Genomic DNA, 26,162 nt, shown 5'->3' with positions numbered 1-26,162 from the left:
TGACAATTTGCATATTAATGATCGAGAAACGGACTTCCTTGTGTTTTCCTTACCTGGATAATTGAGCATGTATCAAGACATTGTACTTTATTCTTTTCAGGGTACCCATGTATCTGTCCAAATGATGGTAAGATTTTTCACATGCAATTAAAAAGTTAAACCACATGCACAGGAATGCAGTACTCTGGTGAGTGTTGTTTGACATTTTGACAATTAACTGATAAGACTGTATAAACAAGTGTGTCTGTGTGTCCTACAAACAGCAGCACTGCTTTCTTCTGTCACTAATGCTACGCTGATCCCTGCTCCTCGACCATCTGCTCCAAAAAGCCAAAAGGTTTGGATTTTCTGCAGCGGTCTGTGATGGTTGGGAGATGCCGCGGCTCTTGGTGCTCTGCGTGTTCGTAGCCATCTTCAGCTACGTTTCTGTTTCTATAGAGGTTTGCACCAGCTCCTTGATACCAGGAGCTAAAGGTAACGCATTGTGGCGCTGTTGTAAATGTGTGTTCTTGCATTTTGACTGGATGTCAGCTTGATTTGTAAATGTTTATCTTTGCATAATGAAATCTAAAATGTTTTCAACCTAAAATCAACAGTACTCATGTACTTTGTACTCATGTTTGTTCATGATGTTGGAAACGTTGTTGTATCCCAACGTTACAGGAGAGTGTTAGAGTGTGAGAGTGCAACGTTCTGAGGAAATACCCCCTAAATGTTTTATAGTTTAAAGAGCTGATGATAAAGCCACCAAGCATTAAATGTTCTAAAGTTTACTAGCTCACTGTCTGCTACCCCGTGGTCTTTTGGAGGGAATGCCTCCCTGTGTGTGTTTTCCATTTTATGACATCCAGTGGCTTGCTCCCCTGCTGATTGAGACAGACAGACCCTAATAAAACACAAAGTGAAGCTATGCTTTTTTTCTCTCTTTTTTGCGCACTGTGCTGGAAAAAAACGAGAAAAAAAAAACGGCTTTTATTGTAAATGGAAGCCAGAGGCCCGTCTCTCAAGGAGCTGGCATGCAGAAACTGAGATTGTTAAGCTAAAAGGCAAAAAAATTTAAAAGATTCTCTCATTGTGACGAAGGCCATTTATTAAATTGTTGAAGTTTTATAATTTAATTTAATTTAATTTATTTTAGTTTTTTAGTTATTTATTTTATCTTATCTCATTTTAATTTTCTTTACTTATGCTTTTAGCATGTACAGCACTTTGTGAACTCTGGTTTTATGTTAAAGTGCTTTATAAATAAAGGTGGTATGGTATGGTATGATATGGTATATCCAAAACAACGTCTGTTTTACAAAAGCAGCTTCTGAAATAAAGTTAAATTATGTTTGTGATGGGCAAAGGGAAGAGGCGTCTGTACCATCAGTTACACTTTCACAGCTTTCCAGAGAAGTTTCCCATTGTTCCATCGTGATATTGTGTATTTAGACAGCTGCCACAAACGCGAACAGATTATTTGTACAAGACTCATCCAGATACTACTCACCACAGAGGCAGTCTCTTGAGTTTGTGTAGACTCACATCTGTGTATTTCGGTGGGTGACAGATGCGCATTTTTCCCAGTTTTAGACCCCTCAAAAATGTCTTACGACTTATTTTAACCTTTTTCAACAAACACAGTTTTATTACATTTACTGGTATGTTGACTTCATCATTCTTATATAGATTTACGGGAATTTTTTTTTTTTTTTTTAGACGTAAAAAAGTGGGACGCTGCAGGCCCAGTTCTTGAAATTGAACGACAATAAACACCGAATTCTGACATTTTTGGGGAAATAACCTATCTTATTGCTACTGCGACATGTTAAATAGCAGATGAAAGATCTTCATTTGATTTGACACCTTAATCACACAAACCAGGCCTTTTGCTAATTTTATGCTACATGGTTTCAGTTTAGCAGTCCACAAAATTAAATATTTACGCAGACTGTATCACTTGACCGTGCAGTGATTTAGCTTGAAAATGTCTACACAGCCGACCGAGCTGAATTATCAGTTTTCCTAAGTACTTCTGCCAGCCTAATAGAAGCAGACTCTAAGCAGAGTCCTTCTTTCTAAGCCCGGCATTTAACAAGATATAAACTGCTGCCTGCATCAACAACTGAGGCGAAATTACTGTTTTAATAGACATTCAGAAATCTCTTAAGATTTCATGCCAAGAGCCTTTTGATCCACGGTCCCGCCTCAAACATTTCTGCTACACCTCATTTGTGCTTTCAGCTCTAAAAAGGACTTTATGCCATTAATACTTTTAAAGCACCGATGCCTCTAAAAATTATATTGGCTCGCCGAAGACTTATTAAAACAGAGTTATTTCTTCTTTATAAACATCCAAAGAGGATTCAGTCCATCTCCTTGTGATGATTAGAAACACTCTGCTACACTTACATTGAAACTTACACACAATCATTCACCAAAGCTCTTTGCTGAAGTGGTTTCTGACGTGCTGTTAGTGCTGATAATGGATCGCCACATTGATGGCCTTTTTGTTTACAATCTTTCTTTTCTAAAATCCAGGGGACCAAGGTGAGATTGGAGATGATGGAGATCAGGGGAAACTGGGGAAGAATGGACCACCAGGACTTCCAGGTATCCAGTATCCTTCTAGTCAAAAATGGCTAAGCTGTAGGACAAAAACACGTAGACTCCGGTAATGTGTACACTCACAAAACGTGAAAGACATTTAGAAAGAAAAAAAAAGGATTCATACAACTTTTTGTCCACGAGCGCAGTCCTCATTGAGCCAGTAAATAAACTGATGTGTAAAATCAGTGGGGTTCCCCTTTATCACCAGTATAACCCAAATAAAATCTAATTTGCTTTTCTATCAGAGTGCGGTTTAGGATGGTGTAACAGGCAAGCATCAGTATAATCACAATGACTCCACGTCTGCCTTAATGGCACTCAGACACTCAGTTAACAGGTGCAGGCGACTGCTTCCTTCCTGATATTTTCATTGTAGCTGCTCACCATTCATCTGGTAAGTGTGCACACAGAGGCAAATGGAGCTGACTGCAGTACTTTTTAGTCATACGCTTGCTAACAAATACAAAAATGTGACTCTTATACTTAGTACAATTTTCCAAGTCTAACAAACGTGACACAATGCTCTTGAAAAAAAATTCCATTTGTATTTAAAACCTCTAAAAAAAATCTAATTGACAGGTTTTCAAATCACATACTGTAAAATAGTTTTTCCAAACTCACTTCTCAGAATTCTTTTTTTTTTTTTTTTGAATAGATGTAAATACAAGAAAATCCCCAGCTTCTTCATTAGCATGTTTCCTTTAGGTATTGCAGTGGGGTAGAACAGCTGAAGGTTAAAAAGAAGAGAAAAAGTGATGAGTGCCATAAGTGTACATCTATATAATCACACCTAGGAAATAAAAAAATTAAGTCTGGCTTTCACCAGTCTCTTTTTTTAAAAAGTTAATTTTCCTTGCTTGTCTAATATGAACAAACATAGCTAGTAACAAAACCACCCAGTGTGCAGCTTTTGCATTTCCCTGCTGTTGCAGCTTGCCTCCCTTTGCTGTGGTGTGAGCTGCACTGTGCCACAGACAAACAGCACTGCACTGACATGACATCTGTATTTCTGTGGAGGAAGCAGATCAGTAAATTGCTGCTGAAGAAAGCAGGGGTTTTCACAAGGTTTTTTTTCCCAGCTGAGCTGATAGGCATACACACAAATACCTGCTCACACATGCTTAAAAAAAAAAAGCATGCAATGCAGCATCCTGCACATGCCAGAGAGTACAAGACAGCAGACACAGTTCACACGTGTGTAAATATAAATGCAATAAATATAGTGTCATGATCGTTTGTGTGCACACACCCAGCTTTTATTCTATAACGTCTCACAGAGCTCAGCACACATGTGCACGCTGCACACTAAAAACACCCTTCTTTTATCAGTGTGTGTGGGAGACCAATGCCAGGGCCGCTGGGGTCATTTTCAAAAGTGCAGAAAGCACGTGCACGTGAAACTCTTTCAACTTTTCAACTTTGCGGATATTATTCAACGATATAGAAAAGCCAGTCGTTATGGTTTCTATGTGTGTATGCTTACTGTAGGCATGAAAGCAGGTTTCTGTGATGATTCTGTAACTGTAGTATGTCAGCAGCCTGACAGATGACGCATGTATTCCCTGTTTTAATTTAGGCAGTTTTACAGGAAACAGTTGCTTAATTTTGGAATGTTAAATGGGAATATGTGACTGCTAATGCTCCTGTGGGCAACAAAAACAGTTTGTTGCTCCAACAAACAACAAACTGTTGTGCTGGACTTGTACATTTTTTAGCTTGAATCGAAACTATAACTGAGGTTGAAATCTTTGCATTATAGACCAAAAAAAGTGGAAGAGCATGTCCAGTGCAAGGTTTTTAGAGCCAGTATCAACAGACAGTTTAAATACAGTATGTCTATAACCTAGTGAGGCGTTACGAGTCTCTGGTTTGTGTGTGCTGCACAGGGTGCCAGACAAGCCATGAGATGACACACATCTATTTTTCCATTATGTATTGGCTGATATATCGCTCTGGCTCAAAACTATGGTGTTATATGAGGATCTTGGATCTTGTGCACTTTTAGGTAGCTAGAAGTGCACAACAGAACAACCTTATTTTCATGTTCCATCTCTCTATTAATCTCTACTAAACAGAAATGTCAAAAATGAGACTCCACTTCTGCAACTGTGCAAGCAACATTTAGTCAATACACTGATTTAAGATCATTTTAGAAACCAAACGCATTTTATTTTTGTTGTATTATGGCAACAGCTAGTTGCTCAGTTCAAGGGTGTTTTGAAATAGCTGAAGGCTTTATTTAAATTGCCTTAGGCCCCAAGGCTTCGCCTCCTTTATCCTCCAGCAGCTGGAGATTCCAGACGTTAAACCAGTTGGAGTGGTTGGCCATTAAAAGTGATAGGAAGGACCGTTATCTGAACGTTGAGATAGGCCGTTTAACTGGCAAGCGTAAGCACTGCTAAAACATTATTCACCTGTTGCAGATGGAATAACAAAAGACCACCAGATTAACTTTCTTCGTGTGGCAACAAAACAAACACGTATAATCACTTCTTGTCGTCACTTGTCACTTCAGTGTTGTTGAAGCATTCACTTTGTGAGTGTGCTTCTCGGGCGCTTTCATGCAGAATTTTCCTAATTTAAAAGAAAAAAATAAATAAAAATCGCACCCTTGTGTGAGCAAATTTTTCCCAGCGACCTCACACAATCCATAAGAACTCATGCCTTCTGCCAACACTTCTCACAAATCACCGAGTCGAAAATCAACATGCGCAAGCGGGACATGTGAAATATTAGTGAATAGCTGGCTGTACGTGTGTGTGTGGCAAATCCCTCTAATAGTGGCAGGCTTCTCCAATGCGTCACTTAGTATTTCGAACGCCATCAATTTTCAGTTGAATAGTTTCCTGAGGAAACACTCATTCAGGGGCTGGCAGAGAGCCTCGGTCTGCTAGTTTTCCCATGCGCATACACACACACACACACACACACACACACAGCCTTTTAGTTTAATGTTCGCCATTTAGGATACATTTTTAAGGCACCCTCCAAAATCATGCACACTCCTGAGTTCTTCTAAAGACAAACAAAACAGTAAGCCAGGCAGTGCTAATCAGATTACAGTGTACTTCAATCCATTACAATCACTTTGTTTTTTAGATTAAAAAATAAAACATATTAATACATGATTAAATAAATAACAGTAAAAATGACACTAGAAATACATGCATTTAACAGACAGTGGATCCGACAGCAGTTTTTGCAGGGAGAATCCTTAAAAGATTGAATGGCGTGGAATAGAGTTGCACAGATTATACAAAAGAAACTAAAATATAATGATACTAACACAAAAAGAAATTGATTATTATTAAAAGCGTAAATTAACACCATGATAATAACTGATTTTTCCAGTTTATGCTGACTTTGACCACATTTACAATATGTGAAGTTCCAACATGCACACATCCTCTACTTTTCTGGCATATGCAGACTATGTTGGACTGAAACAGCATTTTCAACACTTTTTCCAAATAATATTTTTTTCTTTATTCTGTCGCAAATACCTCCAAATCTCGTCCTTCCTTTCTCCCGCAGGAGTGCCGGGGGAGTCGGGCCTTAAAGGAGAATTGGGCCACACAGGAAAGATTGGGCCTACTGGAGACAGAGGTACAACAAAGTCATTTTAATCTAAAGTTCAGGTTTGATATGCAGTTTAACACAGTTTCCTGTCAGTCTCAGTGCTTCTCTAGTCCTGCGTCCTATCTGTCTATCCATCTGCCTGAAACCATACTGTAAAACCTTACTACTGCATTACTCATTCAAGTGTATTATTTACAATAAAATAATAAAGAACTAAGAACTAATAAAGTGCATCAGGGGGTAATACTTAGTTCCTCAGTTTCCAAAAGCGAGAAAGATTAATGACCTTTCATTTTTCATTCGAGTGTATAAATTTGTTCTCGCTCCAGTGCCATTAAACATTTTGATAGGTAGCTGTGAGATTTCTGCAGACGCTTAATGACTTTCAAATTGCCTTCAAGAAAAAATACGGCCTCCCGGATGCCCTCCTGAGATTTCACTGCCGCTCGCTCCCTAACAATGGTCTCAACTAAAACCCACATCACTACACTAACTGGCAGACTTAATTAGTCCCAAGACAAACACACAAGGAGAGTTTTTAAAAATGAAATCTGCTCATTATTGAGCTAACTAGACAGTTTCCACTAAAGGCTTGAATTTTTGTCCGTTTCTTTCACGTTTTAAGTTATCGCATCAAAAGATCCTGCAACATGATGTCACGCAGTTGCTCTGCCTGAAGTGGCTAAAACAGTTTCCATTGTAGTTTTTGTTTTTATGAGCAGTCATGTTCCCCTGTCTTTCTAGACATTCAGTTTCTCAGTATTCATTATGATTAATACGCTATTAGGAAAGTGGCTGTGTGTAAGCTATATCAGGCAAAGGAGTGAAGTCACAGCTTTGGATTTCATTGATGCTGAAAGCCCAAAACTCATAAAACACCTGAATAAAAACACTTGTTTTCAGGAACATGCCAACATAACAAGATCACAAGCTCAAATTCAGTTCGTGTTTGCAAGAATGTTGGCCGTGATACAGGAGCAATGAAGAAATTCAGTTCAGTTTCCACATGGGAAATTGGTGTTCATTCATAATATAAAAACATGATAAATGAACAGACATCGCTTTTATAATTGTAACTCCATGTATATGGATTCTTATCAGATTGTCTGCAGAGCTTACATCGTTTTTGGCCAAAAGAACAACTATATAAATCTACAGACTGTAAAACTGTGGAGTTACTGAGTTTATATGGAACAAAAAAGGCAACTAACTGCAGCTGGAGGACTGTTTGGGATGAATTCTACTGTATACTCCACTGAGACACTGGAAAGCCGTATCAGGTCACATTTTACCATATTTACCCACTTGTGTTTTTCCATATTTTTTTGCAAAGGAGCTCAAACAAGCTCAAATAAATCAAATCCATCAGTATGGCAAAACAACTGGTCAGATTACAGGTACAGTATTTCACTGTTCTGGCTGTTCCTCATTCAAAGCTAGGCCATTGTGATGTTTGTACTGCAACCCACTTCCCCAAAATTTGCAACTGCCATTTGGGTTATTTTCCACAATGAAACAACAGTGTGAGTGCAAATTCAGGACAAGATTTACACACAAACAGTAACATTTGATGATATCTCTCAATTAAAAATATATGTGGATGTTACTGTTATTTGGTATAAATTATCTTGTTGGAATAATTAATTGTGACCTAATGTTGGTCAAACTTTGACCATCTAGAAAGGTAAATAAATGGTAAATGGTCTGTATTTGTATAGCGCTTTACTTGGTCCTAAGGACCCCAAAGCGCTTTACACTATACGCAATCATCCACCCATTCACACACACATTCACACACTGGTGATGGCAGCTACAAAGGCATGCGGCCCTGTTGAGCTTTCAATGTGTGACACAGCCATCTGGTGGTAGAACGTTGTAACTACATGACAAGGTCAACAGGAAGCTTCTACGAGGTTGAGATACAGCTAACAACAAAGGGTGCTATTAATGATTTTTGATTCTTCTGCAGGTGACAAGGGTGATAAAGGTGTAGATGGACCAGCTGGTTTAAAAGGGAAACCAGGTAACAGCATGCAGACACTGCCTCTCGTTTTAAGTCATACAGCCAAAACTAAAAAAGCTTTTTGCATGAGTCCTGTGAAAAACTAAGTACATTCCTACTGATCCCAGAGGAATTATTAGAGTAAAAAGAGCTAGGTGCTGCTAATCAAAATGCACTTGATTAACTGGTCGTCACTTTTAACACTGATGTCAGTTTGCTGGTCTGGAGCGCTCAGATGTTTGGTAACACAATGACACCCAGTGGAGGTCAGAGCAAATTCGCTCCAGTGTCACACCATGCAATTCTCAGAGACACTGAGCTACATCTCAGCCTCTACAGGTCTTGGTTAGCATGTTAAATGTTAAAGTTCATGATAGTATAATCACAAAAGACTGAACAGGTATGGTTGTTTCGGAAGGATTGTCAGGAGAATGTCTCTTCTCTCTAAGCTGCATCTAAACAAATCACAAAACTCGAGCACTGTCCTTTGGATGGACCAGCCCAAAGTGGAGATGTTTAGAGCATATCAGCACAAACACTCATACCAGCTATCAAGCACGGTGATGATTCCGATTTGTTTTGCAGCCACACGACCACGGCACCTTGCTGTCATTGAACTCATGCCTATGCCAAAGTATTCTGGAGTCAAATGTGAGGCCATCTGTCTGACAGCTAAAGTTTAGCCAAAAATGGGACAGTGATCTCAGGCACAGCAACAAATCTCTATCAGGATGGCTAAAAAAAGAACAGAACCAAGGTTCAATCGTCAAAGACCAGACCTCATCTGGGTTGGAATGCTGTGGCAGGACCTGAAGAGAGCTGTATGTAAATGAATACCCCGCCTACACAGTGAAAAAGAGTGGGCCAGAATTCCTCCACAGCCATGTGAGAGATGATCAAGTCATGCAGTAACTCCAAGTTATTGCTGCTGAAAGTGGTTGTGCAAAATACTGAATCACTGGAAATGAATCAGTAACTTGTTGTAGGTCAAATGATAAAGTCTTACTCATGCAGTTAAACAACCTTGAAAAGAATGCTGTAGTATTTACTTAAACTGTCATGGTATGGGCCGTTAGACCCAGTGTTTTGTGTTTAATATTAGTATTTTCTTATGTTTTGGGTTAATTCTTGTTTTCTTAGTTCCTAGGATTTGGGGTCTTGTGTTTAGTGTTGTGTTATAACCTGTGTCCTCCTCCGGTGCTCTGTTTGTGTCTCTGTGTTGGTAAAACAGTCTGTAAATTTCCTGTTTTACTTTGAAGGTCTGTGGCTCATCTTGCTCATTAGTTTCAGCTGTGTTTTCCTGTGTCATTTCCTGATTACCTTGTGTGCATGTGTATTTAGTGTGTGTCTACCTCTGCTCCTCGTCGGTTCATCTGTGTTGGTTATTATTTCAGATCTCCTCATTAGTGTTCGCAGTTTAGGTTTTTAGTAATTTCTCGTGCCTCGTTTCCTGTTTTTCACGTTGTAAATAAACGCTTACCTGCATCTAGCCGTCTCCTGAATATTGGGTCCTTTTTCTACAAACACCACACGACTGCTACCCCGGCCGTGACAAAAACTTTTAGCACACCCATAAGTGGATTTGATCTGGGAAACGGAGTTCAATAAACAACATTTAAACACATTACTAATGAATTCCTTCAAATTCCTTTCTGGAAATAAAAAACAAGTATTTGTTTGTGACTCTCAATCGGTTCAAATAGATGCTAATGGAGATTGTCCCTAAGGGAGCAATGCTGTAGAAAAGCATTTAATGATCCTTATTACAATCACCAGTCCTTGTACCAAGAAGCAGGTTCCATATTTGCCTAATTTTCTGACATCTTCTGACATTCAGACAAATATTCATCCGAGCTGTCCTAACCCCATTTGATCTATTAGGTACAATGTGTGACTGTGGGAGGTACAGGAAGGTGGTTGGACAGCTCGATATCAATGTAGGCAAGCTGGGGAATGCAGTCAAGTTTGTGAAGAACGGTAAGTCGCTATGTTTTCAATCTTTTACTAGACACTAGACGATGTCTTACCTTTAAAATTTAATAGAAGGAACTGAGACAGGTTTCTGTGTGAAAGAGCTTGTATCAAGTCTGGCCTCAAAACACCAAATCCTTTCTTCATTCAAGACTTACATTACACACTAGTCCCTTCATGCCTGTGCATCATCCTGCCACTTGACTTCTAATTTGGTTTCTGTGTTAAGAAGAAAAAATCAGAACAATGAAAACATGCCTTTAAACTTATGTCAGATGACCTTTAACCTTTGCACATGTCCTGTTCAGTGGTTCTAGGCTTGAGAGAAACAGAAGAGAGATACTACCTGCTGGTGAAGGAGCCCAAGAGGTTTAGAGAGGCTTCAATGAACTGCAAGCTCAGAGGAGGCAACCTGGCCATGCCCAAAAGCACCAACATCAACCGTCTCATGGCAGACTATGTTAGTCAGGCAGGACTGACAAGAGTGTATATAGGAGTGCAGACTCAAACCAAGGGCATGGTAAGTGGTTTTGATAATATTAACTAGGTAAGTCTAATGCTTTTTTGATACTTTTAATGTGGAAAAATAAAAGACGGTTGTGTAAAGTGTAAGAAGGACATATTTTAGGCTGTTGTGGGCAGTGTTGGTTAAAAACAGAACAAAATTAGTTAACAAATGATGACAAACTGTTGTTGTTGTTTTTAATCTCTTCTCTATTTTCTAAAATCAGGACGGGAGCAGTCACGTTTATGCAGACTCCACCCCTCTGCAGGGTTTTGCATCTTGGAGCCAAGAGGAGGAGCTACAGCCCAACACAAACTCCAGCTGCGTGGAGCTGCTCAGCACTGGAACGTGGGCTCACGTGGAGTGTGAAGCCACCATGTTTTTCATCTGTGAGTTCCCGAAGAGCAGGAGAAGAAGAGGAGGAAGAGAGGCAGCTGCCTCGTCATCATCTTGACCTTGACCACTCACTGCACATGTCAAGACAAGGATCAGACTCCTGAAAAAAACATTTATATTTCACATTTCCTGCAAATATGCAGACAATTTCAGTGATTGAGACTACTGTGTTTGCATATTTCACTAAGAACCATTACCACCAACAAATCAGTAAAATTGTTCTAAAATTAACTAAAATTGGGTTTCTTCTTTTAATTTCTTTTTCTTTTACAGTTATAGTGGCTTTCACTATCTGAGAAAATATGGGGCTCACTTTTACTGCAGTTTTTACCAATTCTGTGGCACTGCTTCGGTATCATTGAAGGCTGCGGCTGTACTGAAAAATTTATATCAGGGTTCAAGAGGTTGGTTTAAGCAATTAGATTAGAGTAAAACGGTCTTGTGCTTAAGCACACAGGATTATCGTGCTATTTCACACAGAGTTACTCACAACTCCAAAATAAATTAAAGTTTACTAAACGTCTATAAGAGATTTACAACTGTTGTACCCTGCTGCTCAATTACAAGTGTCCAGAAGTACAAAGAATATACGAAGAAAAACTGAGTAAGAAAACATGATTAGCAAGGAATGTAACCTTGAGTGTTCTGAAATATGTATTTATTGGTGCATAAGGGAAATTGAAATAGACAAAGGAAATAAAGGGACAAAGTATATAAAGGTTTCAGATTATATTGTTCTCATTTAGGATGTCCCTTATATATTTTGATGATATTTCGTGGCATGTGAAACAGTGTAAAGTATTTGTAAGCGATCCAAAAATAATAATTGGTTAATTAAAAATCTAATAGCTTGTGTTGCTCTGACAGAAATACTGAAGATCTATAAACATTTATTTTTGAAAATGTGCCATTATGCTGCTTTTTCTGGATAAAGGCTAACAATGAAAAACTTGTGATACAGCCTTATCATAAAACAGTCGTCTTCAAAATCTTTGAACTGCATCTTCATGAATGCAATCCCATATTACTCTGTTAGATAAATCTATTACTTTGTTCTGATACACGGAGGTTATGATATATGCCAGTGTATTTGAGAGGTAGCCAAGAGGGTTTGGTTTGTTTTCTTTTCTTTTGTTTTGTTTTTTTGTTTTTTTTTTGGGGGGGGGGTTACCCCTGCTTGAACCCTGACAGTTGTTTCAAAATTACAAATACATTTGTACCTTCTTTAGGTACAGTTTGCTGGTCAGCGTGGATAGAGTTCAATAGAGTTGGTACTAGAAATGGAGCAAACTAAAACCTGAAACTAACCCACATGAACAGAGGGCAAGTGGAAGTGGGTGGATCAAACTGACCTGGCAGATGATGGATTCTGTGGTAGCGGGGAGCTGAATAGTGCTGGATACAGGGACTGTGCTGAGATCTCGGGTAAAACCAGCAAATGAGAGGATCTTTAGTGGAACTGAATTACCATGTTTTTGTGACAATCGAGGTCCAGTGGATCTTAGGAGTTTATCCTCTTGATTTAGCCTACTGATTCCCCAATGTCAACATCTCTCCATCAGACAATCATTATTTCTGACATTTTAGTCGATTTCACTATAAAAGAACAAAGAAGAAGAATAAAACACCACACATACAAACATGCATATATTTTAAAAATATCCCAGTAATTACAAAACAAATGAAAAAATAGTTCCAGTGTTTCCAAAAGCAGGAGAAATATCTTGAATCAAGTCATTCAGACATAAATTAAAAAGTAAAATTTCTCAACAATGTGGGAGATTCACAGTCACAAACACATGGCTTGCACATGTTCACCTTGTGTTTCACTTTTGAACTACTGTAAGTGCACCTCAAAAATGCTGCAAAACATGGAATACCATATCCTTTAAAAAGACCTATTTTAACATAACTGTCATGGCTAACTGGGGTGAGCCGTGTGGAGCAAATAAATGAGGACCCAAGAGCAGGCACTCGCTGAGATGCGAAGGAGTTTTATTGCAAAATACACAAGGTGAAAATGGCAAAACAGGAACTAAAGATAATGCATACTGGGGGAAACTAAACAGCAGGGCTATAGGAGTCTGGGTCAGTTGTAACGGCAACAGTCTGGGTTAATTGTAACAATGATGCAAATCTCCTCCATACCCGCTTCACACCCTGGAGGACGGGGCTGTGGCCCCCCCACACTCCCTAGCAGATCATTACATGGAGAAACCTTTGGAATGCAAGCATGCTGATCCACACAGGTATGCACACAGGTGTAACATGGGTATTCACAGACGCGGACTAAAGCTTTCTTGGCTGCTGCCTCAAAGCACACTGTGCGCTGTCTATCTTGCGTGCTGCACAATATCGTTTATTATTCAGTAACTATTGATATCTATGACTAGCTAGTTTATTGTGATGGTGCTTTGTTCTCTCTATTATTATGTTGCTCTTTGTTGTTTGCTGTCTCCTCTGTTTGTTTTTTTTGTTGTTTGTTTGTTTTTTTTTTTTTTTTCTCCATACAGGTGACCCAGGAGTTGTTGTTGTTTTTTTTTTTTTTTTCCCCCCTTCTCACCGTCTCTTCTCCCCTTTGGTTTTCTTTCTTTCTCTCCCCCTCTTTCTCTCATTCATTCCCCCTGTCCTATTTCTTTAAAAAAAAAAAAAAAAATGACAAAGGATGAAACTGAAGCTCTGCCATCACGTAATGTCGCATACTGCTGTTTCTGATGTCATTTATAAAAAAAAAAAAAAAAAAAAAAAAATAAAAAAAAGTAAACTTACCCACTATTACTTTAACTCATATTTTTTTGTTTTCTTTGAATTACAGTATGCCTAGGTCATGGAAAAGACAGACTGACCGAGGGGTGCCTCTCAGTATTTTGGAGAGAGCATCAAATGATGTTAGAAATCAGGGAAAGCCCAACAGATCTGTGGCAAAATTGTATGGCATTTGCAATGTCAGTTTGCACTGATTTTGTAAAGAGAGGAAGAAGCTGGAAGAGCAGGGATCAAGGGGACTCCCACAGTAGGATACCATGGTGGAAAGATGGTCTTCACTGATAAATAAGAGAAAGAATTAACAGAATACCTGATGAGGGCTGCAGATGCATTTTATGGACTATCTCCACGTGAGGTAAGCAGATAGGAATTGATAAAGGATAAGGCAGGGGAAGGTTAGAAATTTGTAATAGTGACAATTTAAAATATAGTATATTAGAAATACAAACATATTTCGTGATTAAAATTACAGGTAAAAGAACTGACATATCAGCTTGCAGTGAAACATGGATGCAAATATCCAAAGTCATGGGACTAATTCTGGAGGGCTGGACCAGAATGGTTCTCAGCCTACATGAAAAGAAATCCAACTTTGTCCATTAGAAGTGCTGAGGCTACAAGTCTGGCACAGGCCACTAATTTTAATAAATACAATGTAGCAATGTTTTTCAAAAGATTTGATGAAGTTCTAAAGAGACACCTTAACTGCAAATGACATATGGAATACTGATGAGACTGGCATAACAACTGTGCAAACCCTAGACAGAGTGATTGCAAAATGTGGCACTAAACAAGTTGGGGCAATGAAATCAGCAGAGAAAGGTTCACTGGTCATCTTTGTATATGTGGTTAATGCCATTGGCAACACAATTCCTCCAATGTTTGTGTTCCCACGCATACGTTATGCAGTAATGGTAGTGGAAATAAATCAGGATGGATGCAAGAAACAGATTTCCTCATCTTTCTGAAGCACTTTGCAAACCACACCCAGGTCAGCCGTTTAAAAAAAGTAATTCTTGTCATGGACATCGCAATTCACATTCCCCCCTCACTGCAGTCACAAACTCCAACCACTTGACAGGAGTGTTTATGGCCCACTGAAAAAGATGATGAACAGTGCAAGTAATTGCTGGATGAGAATGAATCCAGGAAAGACCATGACAATATATGAAATACCAGGTCTTGTCAGAACTGCACTTCCAGCAGCAGCTACACCAAAGACTATACAAGCTGAATTCCAGTGCTATGGAATTTGGCTATACAATCCAAACATACTTGAGCAAAGTTTGCTCCATCACAGGTCACAGATCGTCCTTCTCCAACTCTCCATACAGACATTTCTCCAGCTGACCAACAGTCCGCTCCTCTTGCGGCTCATCTCACCAGTCCTAGCTGATGACGTGACCATTCCTCCAGATCCTCACATCTGCAATCTTCTAACTGAAGATATGCAAAAGCTGGACCAAGAAAAACCCCTTTAGCGGGAAGAAAAAGGAAACAAACAGCAAGACTCACTGATACACCAGTCAAGGTGGCCCTTGAAGCAGGCCACAGAAGGAGGAAAATACGTTTCCCAAAGAAGAGGCTGTGCCAGAAACAAGCCAAAGCCACTCTGACAAACTTAAAACAATCCAAGCTTTTAACATCGCCAAAGAAAAATCTGAAAATGAAAAACACTGAACAGGACAACACAAATTCCTCAGACGCTGATGAGAATTTCTGTATTGTGTGCATGGAAAACTTCAATAACTCAAACCCCAAAGAAGCTTGGGTTAAGTGCCTGACCTGTACACTGTGGGCTCATGAGGACTGCACTGCAGGAGTGCCATACGTCTGTCACCACTGTGATTCTGATAGATTAGAAACTTGACACAAACACGCATAGTTCAGTTGATGAAGCTGGTGCACAACTACATTTTTTCAGCTTCATTGTTATGTTCAAAAGTTGGTGCAAGAGTTATAGGTTACAATGTCCACTGAGTCAATGAGGCCAAACTCAAAGAAAAATGGTAAATGGCCTGTGTTTGTATAGCGCTTTACTAGTCCCTAAGGACCCCAAAGCGCTTTACACAACCAGTCATCCACCCATTCACACACTGGTGATGGCAAGCTACATTGTAGCCACAGCCACCCTGGGGCGCACTGACAGAGGCGAGGCTGCCGGACACTGGCGCCACCGGGCCCTCTGACCACCACCAGTAGGCAAGGTGAAGTGTCTTGCCCAAGGACACAACGACCGAGACTGTCCAAGCTGGGGCTCGAACCGGCAACCTTCCGATTACAAGGCGAACTCCCAACTCTTGAGCCACAATCAAAGGCCAACCAAAACTAATGAAATATTCAGTTGGTGAAAATTCCATAATTTGTCTTGTTGGAATATGTTCAGAAGCTCGATTTCTGCATTCTGTCACACACACATAGCTACATAAATATTTCTTTTCAGAGAAAATAGCTGTACTATTTAATAGCAGAGACATGTAAATACTTTGCATTACATTTTGAATCCACTACCTTAAAAGAGCTCCAAGCTACAGACAGAAATGTCAAAAATTTCACAATTTACCCCGGTCTCCCCTGCACTGACATAAGACATGGACTTTCAAAGTAAAACAGGAATCAAGAAAAAATTCACAAAGACACAGACTTGACACTGAACTGAACCTACACTAAACACGAGGGCACAAAAACAAACCTAAGAAATAAGCCCTTAACCAGAAAAAACTGAAACATAGATTTATAATATTCAAAACAGGATAACTAAAGAATCAGAACATAAACAATAATACAGAAAAATACCAAAATACAAGAAACTGAAAATGCTGGGTCAAAATGACCCAGATCCGTGACAATAATCTGTACACGTCTATCATCGTCATCATTTCAGAGATCATTCCTGATGATGTCACCCTAATATTGAACTTAAGCAACCGCTTATAAACTGTAAACCAATGCCATAAAAAACTTTTAATAATTACTTAATATGTGACTGTATGTTGTCATGGCATTTTTATAATATTGTGTGGTGCATCTATTTTAACTGTGTAAAGGGGATTTATGTAGTAAAAAAAACAACAACAACAAAAAAACAATATTTAAATTAACTGTCCCTGCTTTTTTTTGTCATTTGTGATTTAAAGAACACCCTTTATATCTTCTTCCACTACTTCTAAAGCAAACAATAGCACCGGCAAATGGTAGATTTATTTTATGCCTCATTAATTACACATTACATAACTAAGTAAACCTTTACAGATGATTCGTTTTTAAATGCCTTCCCTACTTTTCATATTCGATTACTACATTTTATTCGGGCCATACTGCTTCTGTGAGTCAAGCTGAAGTGAATAGTGCCTTTTTAGAGGTCATATCAGCGCTGGCTCACATAACACAAATCCTGGCTAATCATTAACAGTGGCTTTTCAAAAGAACCTTCTCTTTTCATCCACAGTTGATAATAACAACCTTGTGATCCACCAATTTCAACAAATTACTCCTCAACACTCATCTTTTCAGACACACTTACTACAAGCAAGTGTGTGTCAGTTTAGAAATCAGTGCTTTTATCTCTTTGGTTCTTACGTCATTGCTTAAACTAATATTTACTTTTAAAGCTTCTTTCCTCCTGCACTATGAAGGTTAACCAGTACCTGCACTACTGCTTCTTAGCCCATATTTCTTTTGTAACACGGATTAGTGAGTGTCTAGTCATGACTCCAGCTATCAGATTTTTGCCTCTCCCTAATACTCTAATAGCTGTGGTGTCTGCCTGCCTGTGGCCGTTCACACAGAGGGAGTAAAGCGCTCCAACAGAGCGATTCAGCGTTGTGTTAAATTGCTGCCTTCACTTTGCGTTAGATTTATCTAAATCGCAATAAGAGCGTTAACCTTTACCTTCGTTAATAACAGCAGAGATATGTGAAATTGACAATGAGGGTGTGGAGAGCTTAAAAGCCAGATGAACAAACTAAAGAAATAAAGGAGTGACCTATCTATGGTTGTATCATCATCAGGCTACACACCCTTGAGCATTTTATGACCTTTCTGAAAGTCAGTACTAACTTAAATGCAACTAGAAATCGGACATAACAGTAGCTCTTTTACTATTGAGTCAAACCCACTTGTCAGTCTTTTGTATATGAATAAATACATTTACTTGTTCTGGGCAAAAGCTACTGTGTATCCCGAGCCTCACAAAGTAATAATTCAAAGCTGGATCACAGGATTATTTGTGTTCTATCTTCTGTTCTTAATATAGCTATTCGTAGCGTATACATATCAGTTAGAACTTTACACTTCCCTTTAAAATAAGTGATTTGTTGCCCGGACTGTGAGATTAATTCACTGTTATTATTTTTATTAGTAGTAGTAGTAGTTGTGATACTAGTAAAAGTTTTTATTCAGCTTGAACCACTGCATGTATAACCCAAATCTTGTTTTCAAAATAAACCAAATAGTCAGTTTTGGAGTTCAGGCGTTCCAGTGAACGATTGGCTCTGGGCGCACAAGCTTCCGTGATGTCCTTGAACGCAGCGCGGTCTTCCAGGGAGTGGCCCCAGCACCTGTCCGACCTGTTCTGGGGATATATGACGCCTGAGGAATTTCTCTCGCTGTCACGGTCCTTTGTTTAACGGCCTCTTTTTAGTGGGAGACGAGAGGGCGAGAGAGAGAGAGGGGGAAAGAGAAAGGGGGCAGACAGAAACAGGAGAGATGTCGGAACCAGCCGCCAACCCCGCTGTCAACCCCGCTGTCAACCCCGCTGCCACCTCGTTTCCAACGGCAACTATTACTTTACCTTTGGGACCGGGCGTGTTGAGGACCTATTCCGGAGCCCTCCTCTGTTTAGAAATAGTAAGTGTTGTTTTTATATTTAGAAAGGAGAGAGCGAACAAAAGGTGCACCTGTTGGTTTTATTCGTACATTTATCAGTGACCTCAATGTGTGTGTGTGTGTGTATATAGTCACTTTGTCTTTATTAATAATTGATGATTCTTGCAGTTAAAGTCCAGTTAGACATTTACTTGTAGAATTTTTTTCCTCCCATTTCTCTCCCTTTTTTCTTTCTCAGTGTGGTTGTCAGCGCTACCCACTGTGACTCTTCGTCACGGTGATTCCTTACCAGCAGCTCTGTAACTCTGCTGGTCTACGAGCGTTATCTCCTTACGAACTATTTATGACTTTAAGACTTTAATAAGTGAGCAGATAACTTCTTGTTTGCATCTGCAGTGCCAGCAGTGAAATGCATCCTATAACTCGGCAAGGTGACCTCAACTCCACCTTTACATGCGTCCTCTAATCTTGGTGGTTATTTTACTAATTGTCTGTCGCAGATACAGCCTTATTAAACGCTCCTTCAGTCTGCCAATTTTTTCTTGTGACTGATATCAAACTTTGCTAATGCTAAAGGTGTTTCCACTGAATAAAACTTGTCATTATCAACGCTAGTCTTTCTCCAGAATGAGTCATTGTAGCTATGGCAGTTTGACTTACATTCTGTTCCCCATCGGTATCCAAATGCTCCAAGCAGCAACAACATATGCATCCTCATAGTCTGCTTTAAAACTTGCTGTACCTTGAAAACAATAAAACAGATTGCTTTTGTCAAGAAACAAAACTGACTGTAGCCTCAGGGTGTGTTTCAAAAGAACATTACAATATCATTTAAATCACTTTTAAGAATGCACAGGCTGATGCAGTAGTATAAAATAATATGTTTCGCTGCCCTCATGTTACCTCTAAAAGAAAATGGTCTAAGGAATTTGCACACTGTGACGCAAGTAGATGAGATAGTAGATAGAAGCAGGCTCATTCAAAGCAGCCTTGCTAATGCAGTGAAAATAAAATATAGGAAATAACTGCGTCCGTCACTAATGCAGGTTCTTGTGTGTGTGTGTGTCCAGTTACTTGGTGGTCTAGTATGGATCCTGGTGGCTTCGTCCAATGTGCCGGTGCCCCTGCTGCAGGGGTGGGTGATGTTTGTGTCTGTAACCACCTTCGTTTTCTCCTCCGCCTACCTCGCTCTCCTCATCACTGGTTTGGCTGACCGCATCAATACTGACTGGAACTTCTTGGTAAGCTGTTGATAGATTAGTTTGTCAAGCTTCCTGGCTGTCATCTTCTTTTTCTTTCGGTTGGTCCCTTTTGGGGTCGCCACAAAAGATCACCTGCCTCCGCATCACCCAATTCCTAGCATCCTCTTTTAAACATGCCAACTTGCACATTCATTTTGAGCCCCCTCTATAATGCACTCAAATGAAATATTTAAATATTTACCAAGGTTTGGTGTGCGATAAGTAAATCAGAGAGGCTCTGACTCAATCTGGAAAAGCAGCAAAGTCACATATCATAAACTGCTATGAGATAGCAGACAGTGATCTGAAAGAACCTGTAAATGGAATAATTTAGTTTAAAAAGAAAAGCAAGCCAGTGGGTTAAATTTAATTTGTCGGTTTTCTGTTTAGCTGGTTGAGCTAGCTGTTGAGTACAGTCTCCTTTATTGCATCTAAATTAATAGGCTTTGTCAGTGTGACTGCAGGTAAATTGTGTAATTTTCATTCGTTTGTTTTTGTTGTAGATATTCGGTCACATCTGTGAACTGTTCAAATCTTTTACATTTTTAACACACTAGAGAACTTGGAAAATGACACAAGACATTATAGGGCTTTGAATCAATGACAAAAGGCAATGCAATGTTCACAAATGTATCATTTATTTACCCTGACTCTCGCAGGATTTATGGATTCCCTTGTTGGGTTATGCATCACTTTATATGGCCCACTGAGATCCACTGAGATAAGATAACTTCTTCATTTTACAATGACTCAATCACTTTAAAGTGAAATGAGCAAAGTTTCAAGACATGTGACTGAAGATGCTACCCAGGACTGGATCAAAACATTGAGCAGTCAAATTGAAGTAAAACATATAAATCACAGCAAAGGAATCCCCAAAAAAAGTTTAATTAGTGCAATAACTATGTTATGATGTTTAAATATAAGTAAAAATGCCAGAAGTTGTGCCTTGTTCTTGTGTTGTGATTATAAAGGACCCATGTCTGTGTCCAGTCTGGGCTCTCAGACAGAGCCACGCTGGCCTGAGGCTCTGAGCCCCGCCCCAAGAGCGGCTTGTGGTGTTGTTTGTTTTCATCTGAACAATGAGCGACATGGATGATGAGCTCACACTAAAACACAACAAAGACCTGCCTGTAGATCCACGAGGCTCACCGAGTCGGCAGCACAAACCCTCATTAACCTTCTTTACACTGCACTAGTTTAAATCACTTCTTGCGCCGTCTTGTATGCATCTCTTTGTCAATATAATTTGATATATATTCCAAAGTGCAAGAGGCCACGGTGACTAGAACGCTTTGTGCAAGTTGGGCTTTTATTTATTCCCATGTACTGGCATAAGGACCGAGTAATGAAATCTAAGCTGTTCAACAATTTTATCAAAAAAAGAAGAAGAAAAAAAGAAAACTCTTGCCTGTAGTTGTTTATCCCTGAAAGCTAAAAGTGCATAATGTGTTTCCTCTTCTTTTTCTCAGGATCTTTTTTACCATTTCATAGCTCTCCTCTTCTACTTTGCCGCCTTTGTGTTGGAGGCAGCAACAACAGCAGCTGCCATCAAGATTCTACCAAACCAAACCGCATGCATATTGAAACCTCGCGGCAATATTTTGACATTCCTGGATGGCAGGCAGTACAGTATTAATGTGGTGGCCACGGTAAGTCCTGTATATGTTGTCACATTCAGTCTCTGATATTGCAAGTGTTGTTGAAAGATTTAAAAAAAAAATGTAATGTTATAATTATTGCTGTCAATAGATTAAAAAAAATTAACTAATTAATCGCACAATTTTCTGTAATTAATCGCAATTACCTGATCAATAGCCTAATTGCAATTACTTAACTTTATATTTAAGCTTGTAACTGACATTTATGCAACATAATGAAGTAAATGCAGAATAAACACAAAGACTTTTGGGGAGGACCTTCAAGTCCATGAAACGAGGAACCAAAGCTATGTAAAGCGTGTGTTCTCAACGATATTAATAGGTCTGAAGTTTGTTGCAATCCACTTGGCAATTGTGTCAGTCAATATGTCCGAGGTAGACTTACTGAGTCCCCGATGCTCCGTGAGTGGTTTGTCGCAGCTGGGTGACGTTAGCCAAAGTGCTAGCAGCATCCCCGACTAACTATGCTTCGCGTCAATGTGATACTTTAAGCTGGAAGTGCTTCGGTGAAAAGAAAATTCCTTCCTGCACAATGTGCATAATACTTTGTGTCAGTCGACTGTTCCGTCTTGTTATTTTTTAATACTCAAATTTCCCATCGAGAGGGCCAGTGTGCATTTATCATCTTCAGCTGCCCGTCACTACCAGATCAACTGCCCATTTGCGCATGTGCGAAGGTAACTCTACTTGGACAAACTGCCCGACAAATGCGTAGACAGAAACACTTAAGGGATTTTGAGTCATCCTGCACTCCAGATGCGTTAATTGCGATAAAAATTTTAACCGTGTTGACCGTGATGGCGGATTAATTTGTGTTAATGCAGTAATTTTGACAGCGACTAGTTATAATATAGTTGCACGACTGCCAGCAACAGTACATGTGGTTTTACAGAAGGTCCATTCATTATAATTACCCCCTGCTGCTTTGGTTTTGGACATAGACTGTATATAAAAGATGAACATTCTTAAGTCAGTCGCTTTCTAATGGCCAGCAGGGGGGAATTCCTCTGGTTTCATAAAGATGCCTGTCTGTATAGAAGTCTGTAGGAAGTGGTCCTCAGCCCCTTTGATCTGCCACCTTATGACCTTGTGGTCCCATTAGGCTTGAAAAGCAGGATAAAGACACTAGCCTATCATCATGCCGTGTTTCCTTGCTCACCATGTCTGGGTTCAAAACCTCAGTACAACAACAGAGAAAATGCTCAGTTTGAGGCTTCTCAACACTTCTTCACTAACCAGTGAGTGCTGTCATGGTGACTATGTCCACCTTTTACATACAGCCTGTGGTTTGCATTTAGATTTTTGCATACAGCTCTTGGTAACGTGAAAGCATGTGTCATGTTTTATAAAGAGAAAAGAGTATCTATTGTGCCCAGCTTTTAGCTGGAACTGCCAGGCTATAATATTTGGCCTGGTAGTTCCATAATGGCCATAATGTTGGTTAACCCCCTTTCTTCTCTGTCCCAGATATTTGCCTTTGTGGTGACACTATGCTATGGCTGCAGTATGGTGATGGGCTTCAAGAGGTGGAGGAAGTAACCGCGAAAATGGACACAACTTGATTTTCCAACTTCCTGCTTCATAACTTCGACATGTATTAAAACATGAGCCACATTGTGGCTCCTTAGAGAGCTCTGCTACTGAGTTCGGCAAAGCGCACACTGTTATTTCCTATTACGACGCTCTTGTCAGAAAGTGATCACCACATCAAAGCTACGGTGGAAAAATATAGATGACGAAATTCTCAGCCTCAGACAAAACATCTGGCAAGATGTCTGGATGTTAATGTTTCTGCAGTAATTTATTTTGAGATATCGAAATCACGAAATTCACGTAAATTCACACAGGGCTGATAAAGGTATTTTGAGGACAGGGTTAAAGAACAGTACTTATAGGGCTCGTTATCAGCGTATAGATTTGATTTATTAACCGAGAGTTTTGCAACTTTTGATGCTAATCACTCAAAATTGATATGGGAAGATAAGGAAAGCTGTGAGTGATTATATTGCACAGGACTGTGAAACTAGTGAGGGTCATTAAAATAATTCAAATGATGCTCGAGTTTTGTTTTCCTCCCTGCTACGTTAAGCAAACAGATAATGTCCCAGTTTCTAAATCACTGCTTCACTGGAAGAAACAATTCCCATTTTTAGTTCCATTACAAATATTAGATTAGATTACTTTGATGGCACAATATGCTTCACAGACTACAAACAGCAGGCATATTCTTAATCCCAGTGTCGCTGACATACCTTGGTGCTAAGGCGCTGTGAACTCTGATTTTAACACTGCTGTCATGAAATGTTCATGTGGCTTAAAATGAAGGTGGATCTGGTGTTTGAATGTCTTAATATTTTTGATTGAATGTTTTTCAAAATATTGTAACCTACTGCAGACTTGGTCATTACTGGTAATGTAGCTGACTTCAGTGACTTACAGATAAATAAAATCAATAATTTAACCTGTTCATTAATTTTTGTTAAAAAGTATATTTTAAATAGAATGTTTTAATATTTGACCTTAATACTTAATTGTGTTGATGCCTTATTAAACCGCTTAAATGAATAACTATCTTACTCGGTACGTGATTTATGATTTGTTTTTGCTGCATACTTTTGTTTGTGTTAGGTAACTGGAACATATTGTTAATTTAAAATAGTGTTAAATTAATATGTTTTTGATTGTTTGATATTTTAAATGCATTTTAGAGCAACAAATAAAAGTCGTAAATTAAAAAAATAAAACTAACTTGTCTGTCACAGTCAACAGTTTGTTTGTTTTTGGGGGGTTTTAATATTGTAATTAAGAGTTGCCAAAGTCAGAACATTTTAAATTACAGTGCAGGGTTTTATGAACGCACGAGTCTTGTTGCTGGGAGTTTCAATTATCATGTATAAACTGGTTTTGACTCTTTTCAACTTTATGAAACCCTCCAAGTCCTCACTCTGACAGTTGGAGTTCTGTCTCCATTTTTTCCATCTATATATTTTAGCAAAATGTTTCTCAGTCTAAAATAACGAGGCTTTATTGTATTTACAACCTACACAAAAATGTCCCTGCTTGTGTAAAATCCTAATCAGTAGAGCTAATTGTGATGTGATTATTAGCGGATATTTTTATTTTATTTTGTAATATTACATTTCCAGTTCCAGTTACCTTAGATACAAGTATATTTAAAAAGAAATTCAATTCTACATAATAGAACATTATTAAAAGTCATTTAGCCTTACAGGTGTTAACGTTGGGTAAATACAACCTCAGAGGAACAAAACATGACATGTCACAGTGTTCCATTAATTATTTAACAAAAACTAAGTCAAAATACAAAAGCAATTTGTAGAGAAAAAAAGCTCCCTTCATCCAATAGCTATTACTGTTCACCTAATAGGTTTCTGTATGACTTTATCAGTCTCTCACATTGTTGTAGAGCAATTTGACCCACTCTGAAATTGCTGGCATATCCACTCTTGAGAACATTGTGGTATCACGTTAACACACATCCAGACCAGTAAACTGACATAACCTTTGCTTTTACAGAGGTTCCCACACTTGCAGCACTTAGCTGTTAGTTGCCTATTAATTCCTATGGAAGCAGTAACAAAATTTTTCTACACACTGCTTCTGCATTTTTAGCTTAGTTTTAGCTGAATAAATAATGACACACTGTAATATGTTGTAATATGTGTTTTTGTTCATCAGAGGCTGCATTTGCCTAATTTTAAGATCTGGTACGGATCAGATGACTTTTATTATGACCTGATAAGCAAAACATTATAACTGAAAGGGTGTACTTTCCTTTGCAAGTCATTGTCCTGTATCTGTTTGAGATGAATTATTTCACAGGGCTTACTGGATCTTACAAAGTGTTGCTATAGTATATTTTTTATAATACATAGTTATACATATTTGATTTCACTGTTACTCTACTACTACAGGATGCATATATAAGTCCTCTATGTTTCAAAATGTATCAGCTTTTGTGTTGAGAATGATTATGAACTTTTCAAGATGTATTGAATAAAGAGTATGAGTGCGAGTAAACTGCAATTTCTGCAATTTCTGCATGGAAATACAGCATATTCAGCATATTTCCCTCCTGGATTAATAAAGTCCCTTGCGGTGATTTTATCTTGTGATTTTTATTTCGACCACTAGATGTCGTGCTTTGCTAATAAAACTGTTGTGATTTGTTGCGTCACTTTTCTAAATTAACATATCCTAAACTATGTTCAGTTTAAATAGCAACTGAATTTGCACCAACAAGAATGTATGATGATGTATTTTTGAAATAATTTGCTTTATCACTGCGGTCTCAATATTTTCGAAGTCAAACTACATTTATAGGAAATAAAACATTTTTGAAACACGTTTGTGATTCATTGAAATAACACGTTAAGTCGTTGTTTCTGTGCTATTTGAACTAAAAATTAAACAAACAAACAAAATCAGACTTGCTTAAGGATACGCTAGAAGTCACTTGTAAACGTGCGTTACTTCACCTGCACATCTGCAGCAGCCTAAACCGGAAGTAACAAGACTCCTTCGTAGGTACTTCACAATAAAAACCAAAAATAAAAACCTTGAGCTACCACCAGGTCGTAGTATTCAATTTTAAATTATGT

The 26,162-nt window shown here is 38.8% G+C and overlaps 2 protein-coding genes across 2 annotated transcripts; both read left to right on the top strand.

The window, feature by feature from the left end:
• The first annotated feature begins 259 nt into the window (after positions 1–259).
• On the top strand, positions 260–11,276 carry colec10 (collectin sub-family member 10 (C-type lectin)). Its single transcript, XM_005934971.2, has 7 exons — positions 260–474; positions 2,524–2,595; positions 6,127–6,198; positions 8,141–8,194; positions 10,055–10,150; positions 10,453–10,664; positions 10,876–11,276. The coding sequence occupies exons 1-7, from the start codon at positions 375–377 to the stop codon at positions 11,101–11,103; spliced, it is 834 nt and encodes a 277-aa protein (XP_005935033.1). The 5' UTR covers positions 260–374; the 3' UTR covers positions 11,104–11,276.
• A 7,059-nt stretch (positions 11,277–18,335) lies between these two features.
• On the top strand, positions 18,336–25,906 carry mal2 (mal, T cell differentiation protein 2). Its single transcript, XM_042224573.1, has 4 exons — positions 18,336–18,659; positions 19,709–19,879; positions 21,352–21,531; positions 23,008–25,906. Exons 1-4 carry the CDS (start codon positions 18,519–18,521, stop codon positions 23,077–23,079), a joined length of 564 nt encoding a protein of 187 aa, XP_042080507.1. The 5' UTR covers positions 18,336–18,518; the 3' UTR covers positions 23,080–25,906.
• Positions 25,907–26,162: the final 256 nt, after the last annotated feature.

The sequence above is a fragment of the Haplochromis burtoni genome, unplaced genomic scaffold, assembly GCF_018398535.1.
Source record: "Haplochromis burtoni strain Fernald_Lab_line unplaced genomic scaffold, NCSU_Asbu1 Contig_142, whole genome shotgun sequence".
Taxonomy (NCBI): domain Eukaryota; kingdom Metazoa; phylum Chordata; class Actinopteri; order Cichliformes; family Cichlidae; genus Haplochromis; species Haplochromis burtoni.
This window is presented reverse-complemented; position numbering and strand designations above follow the sequence as displayed.

What these genes read in the sequence shown, in the direction of transcription:
- colec10 (XM_005934971.2), top strand. Translation starts at nt 375, where the DNA reads ATGCCGCGGCTCTTGGTGCTCTGCGTGTTCGTAGCCATCTTCAGCTAC. An exon ending in TGGACCACCAGGACTTCCAG is followed by an intron (nt 2,596 to 6,126) that starts GTATCCAGTATC and finishes TTTCTCCCGCAG; the next exon opens with GAGTGCCGGGGGAGTCGGGC. An exon ending in AGACTCAAACCAAGGGCATG is followed by an intron (nt 10,665 to 10,875) that starts GTAAGTGGTTTT and finishes TTCTAAAATCAG; the next exon opens with GACGGGAGCAGTCACGTTTA.
- mal2 (XM_042224573.1), top strand. Translation starts at nt 18,519, where the DNA reads ATGTCGGAACCAGCCGCCAACCCCGCTGTCAACCCCGCTGTCAACCCC. An exon ending in CCCTCCTCTGTTTAGAAATA is followed by an intron (nt 18,660 to 19,708) that starts GTAAGTGTTGTT and finishes GTGTGTGTCCAG; the next exon opens with TTACTTGGTGGTCTAGTATG. An exon ending in GTATTAATGTGGTGGCCACG is followed by an intron (nt 21,532 to 23,007) that starts GTAAGTCCTGTA and finishes TCTCTGTCCCAG; the next exon opens with ATATTTGCCTTTGTGGTGAC.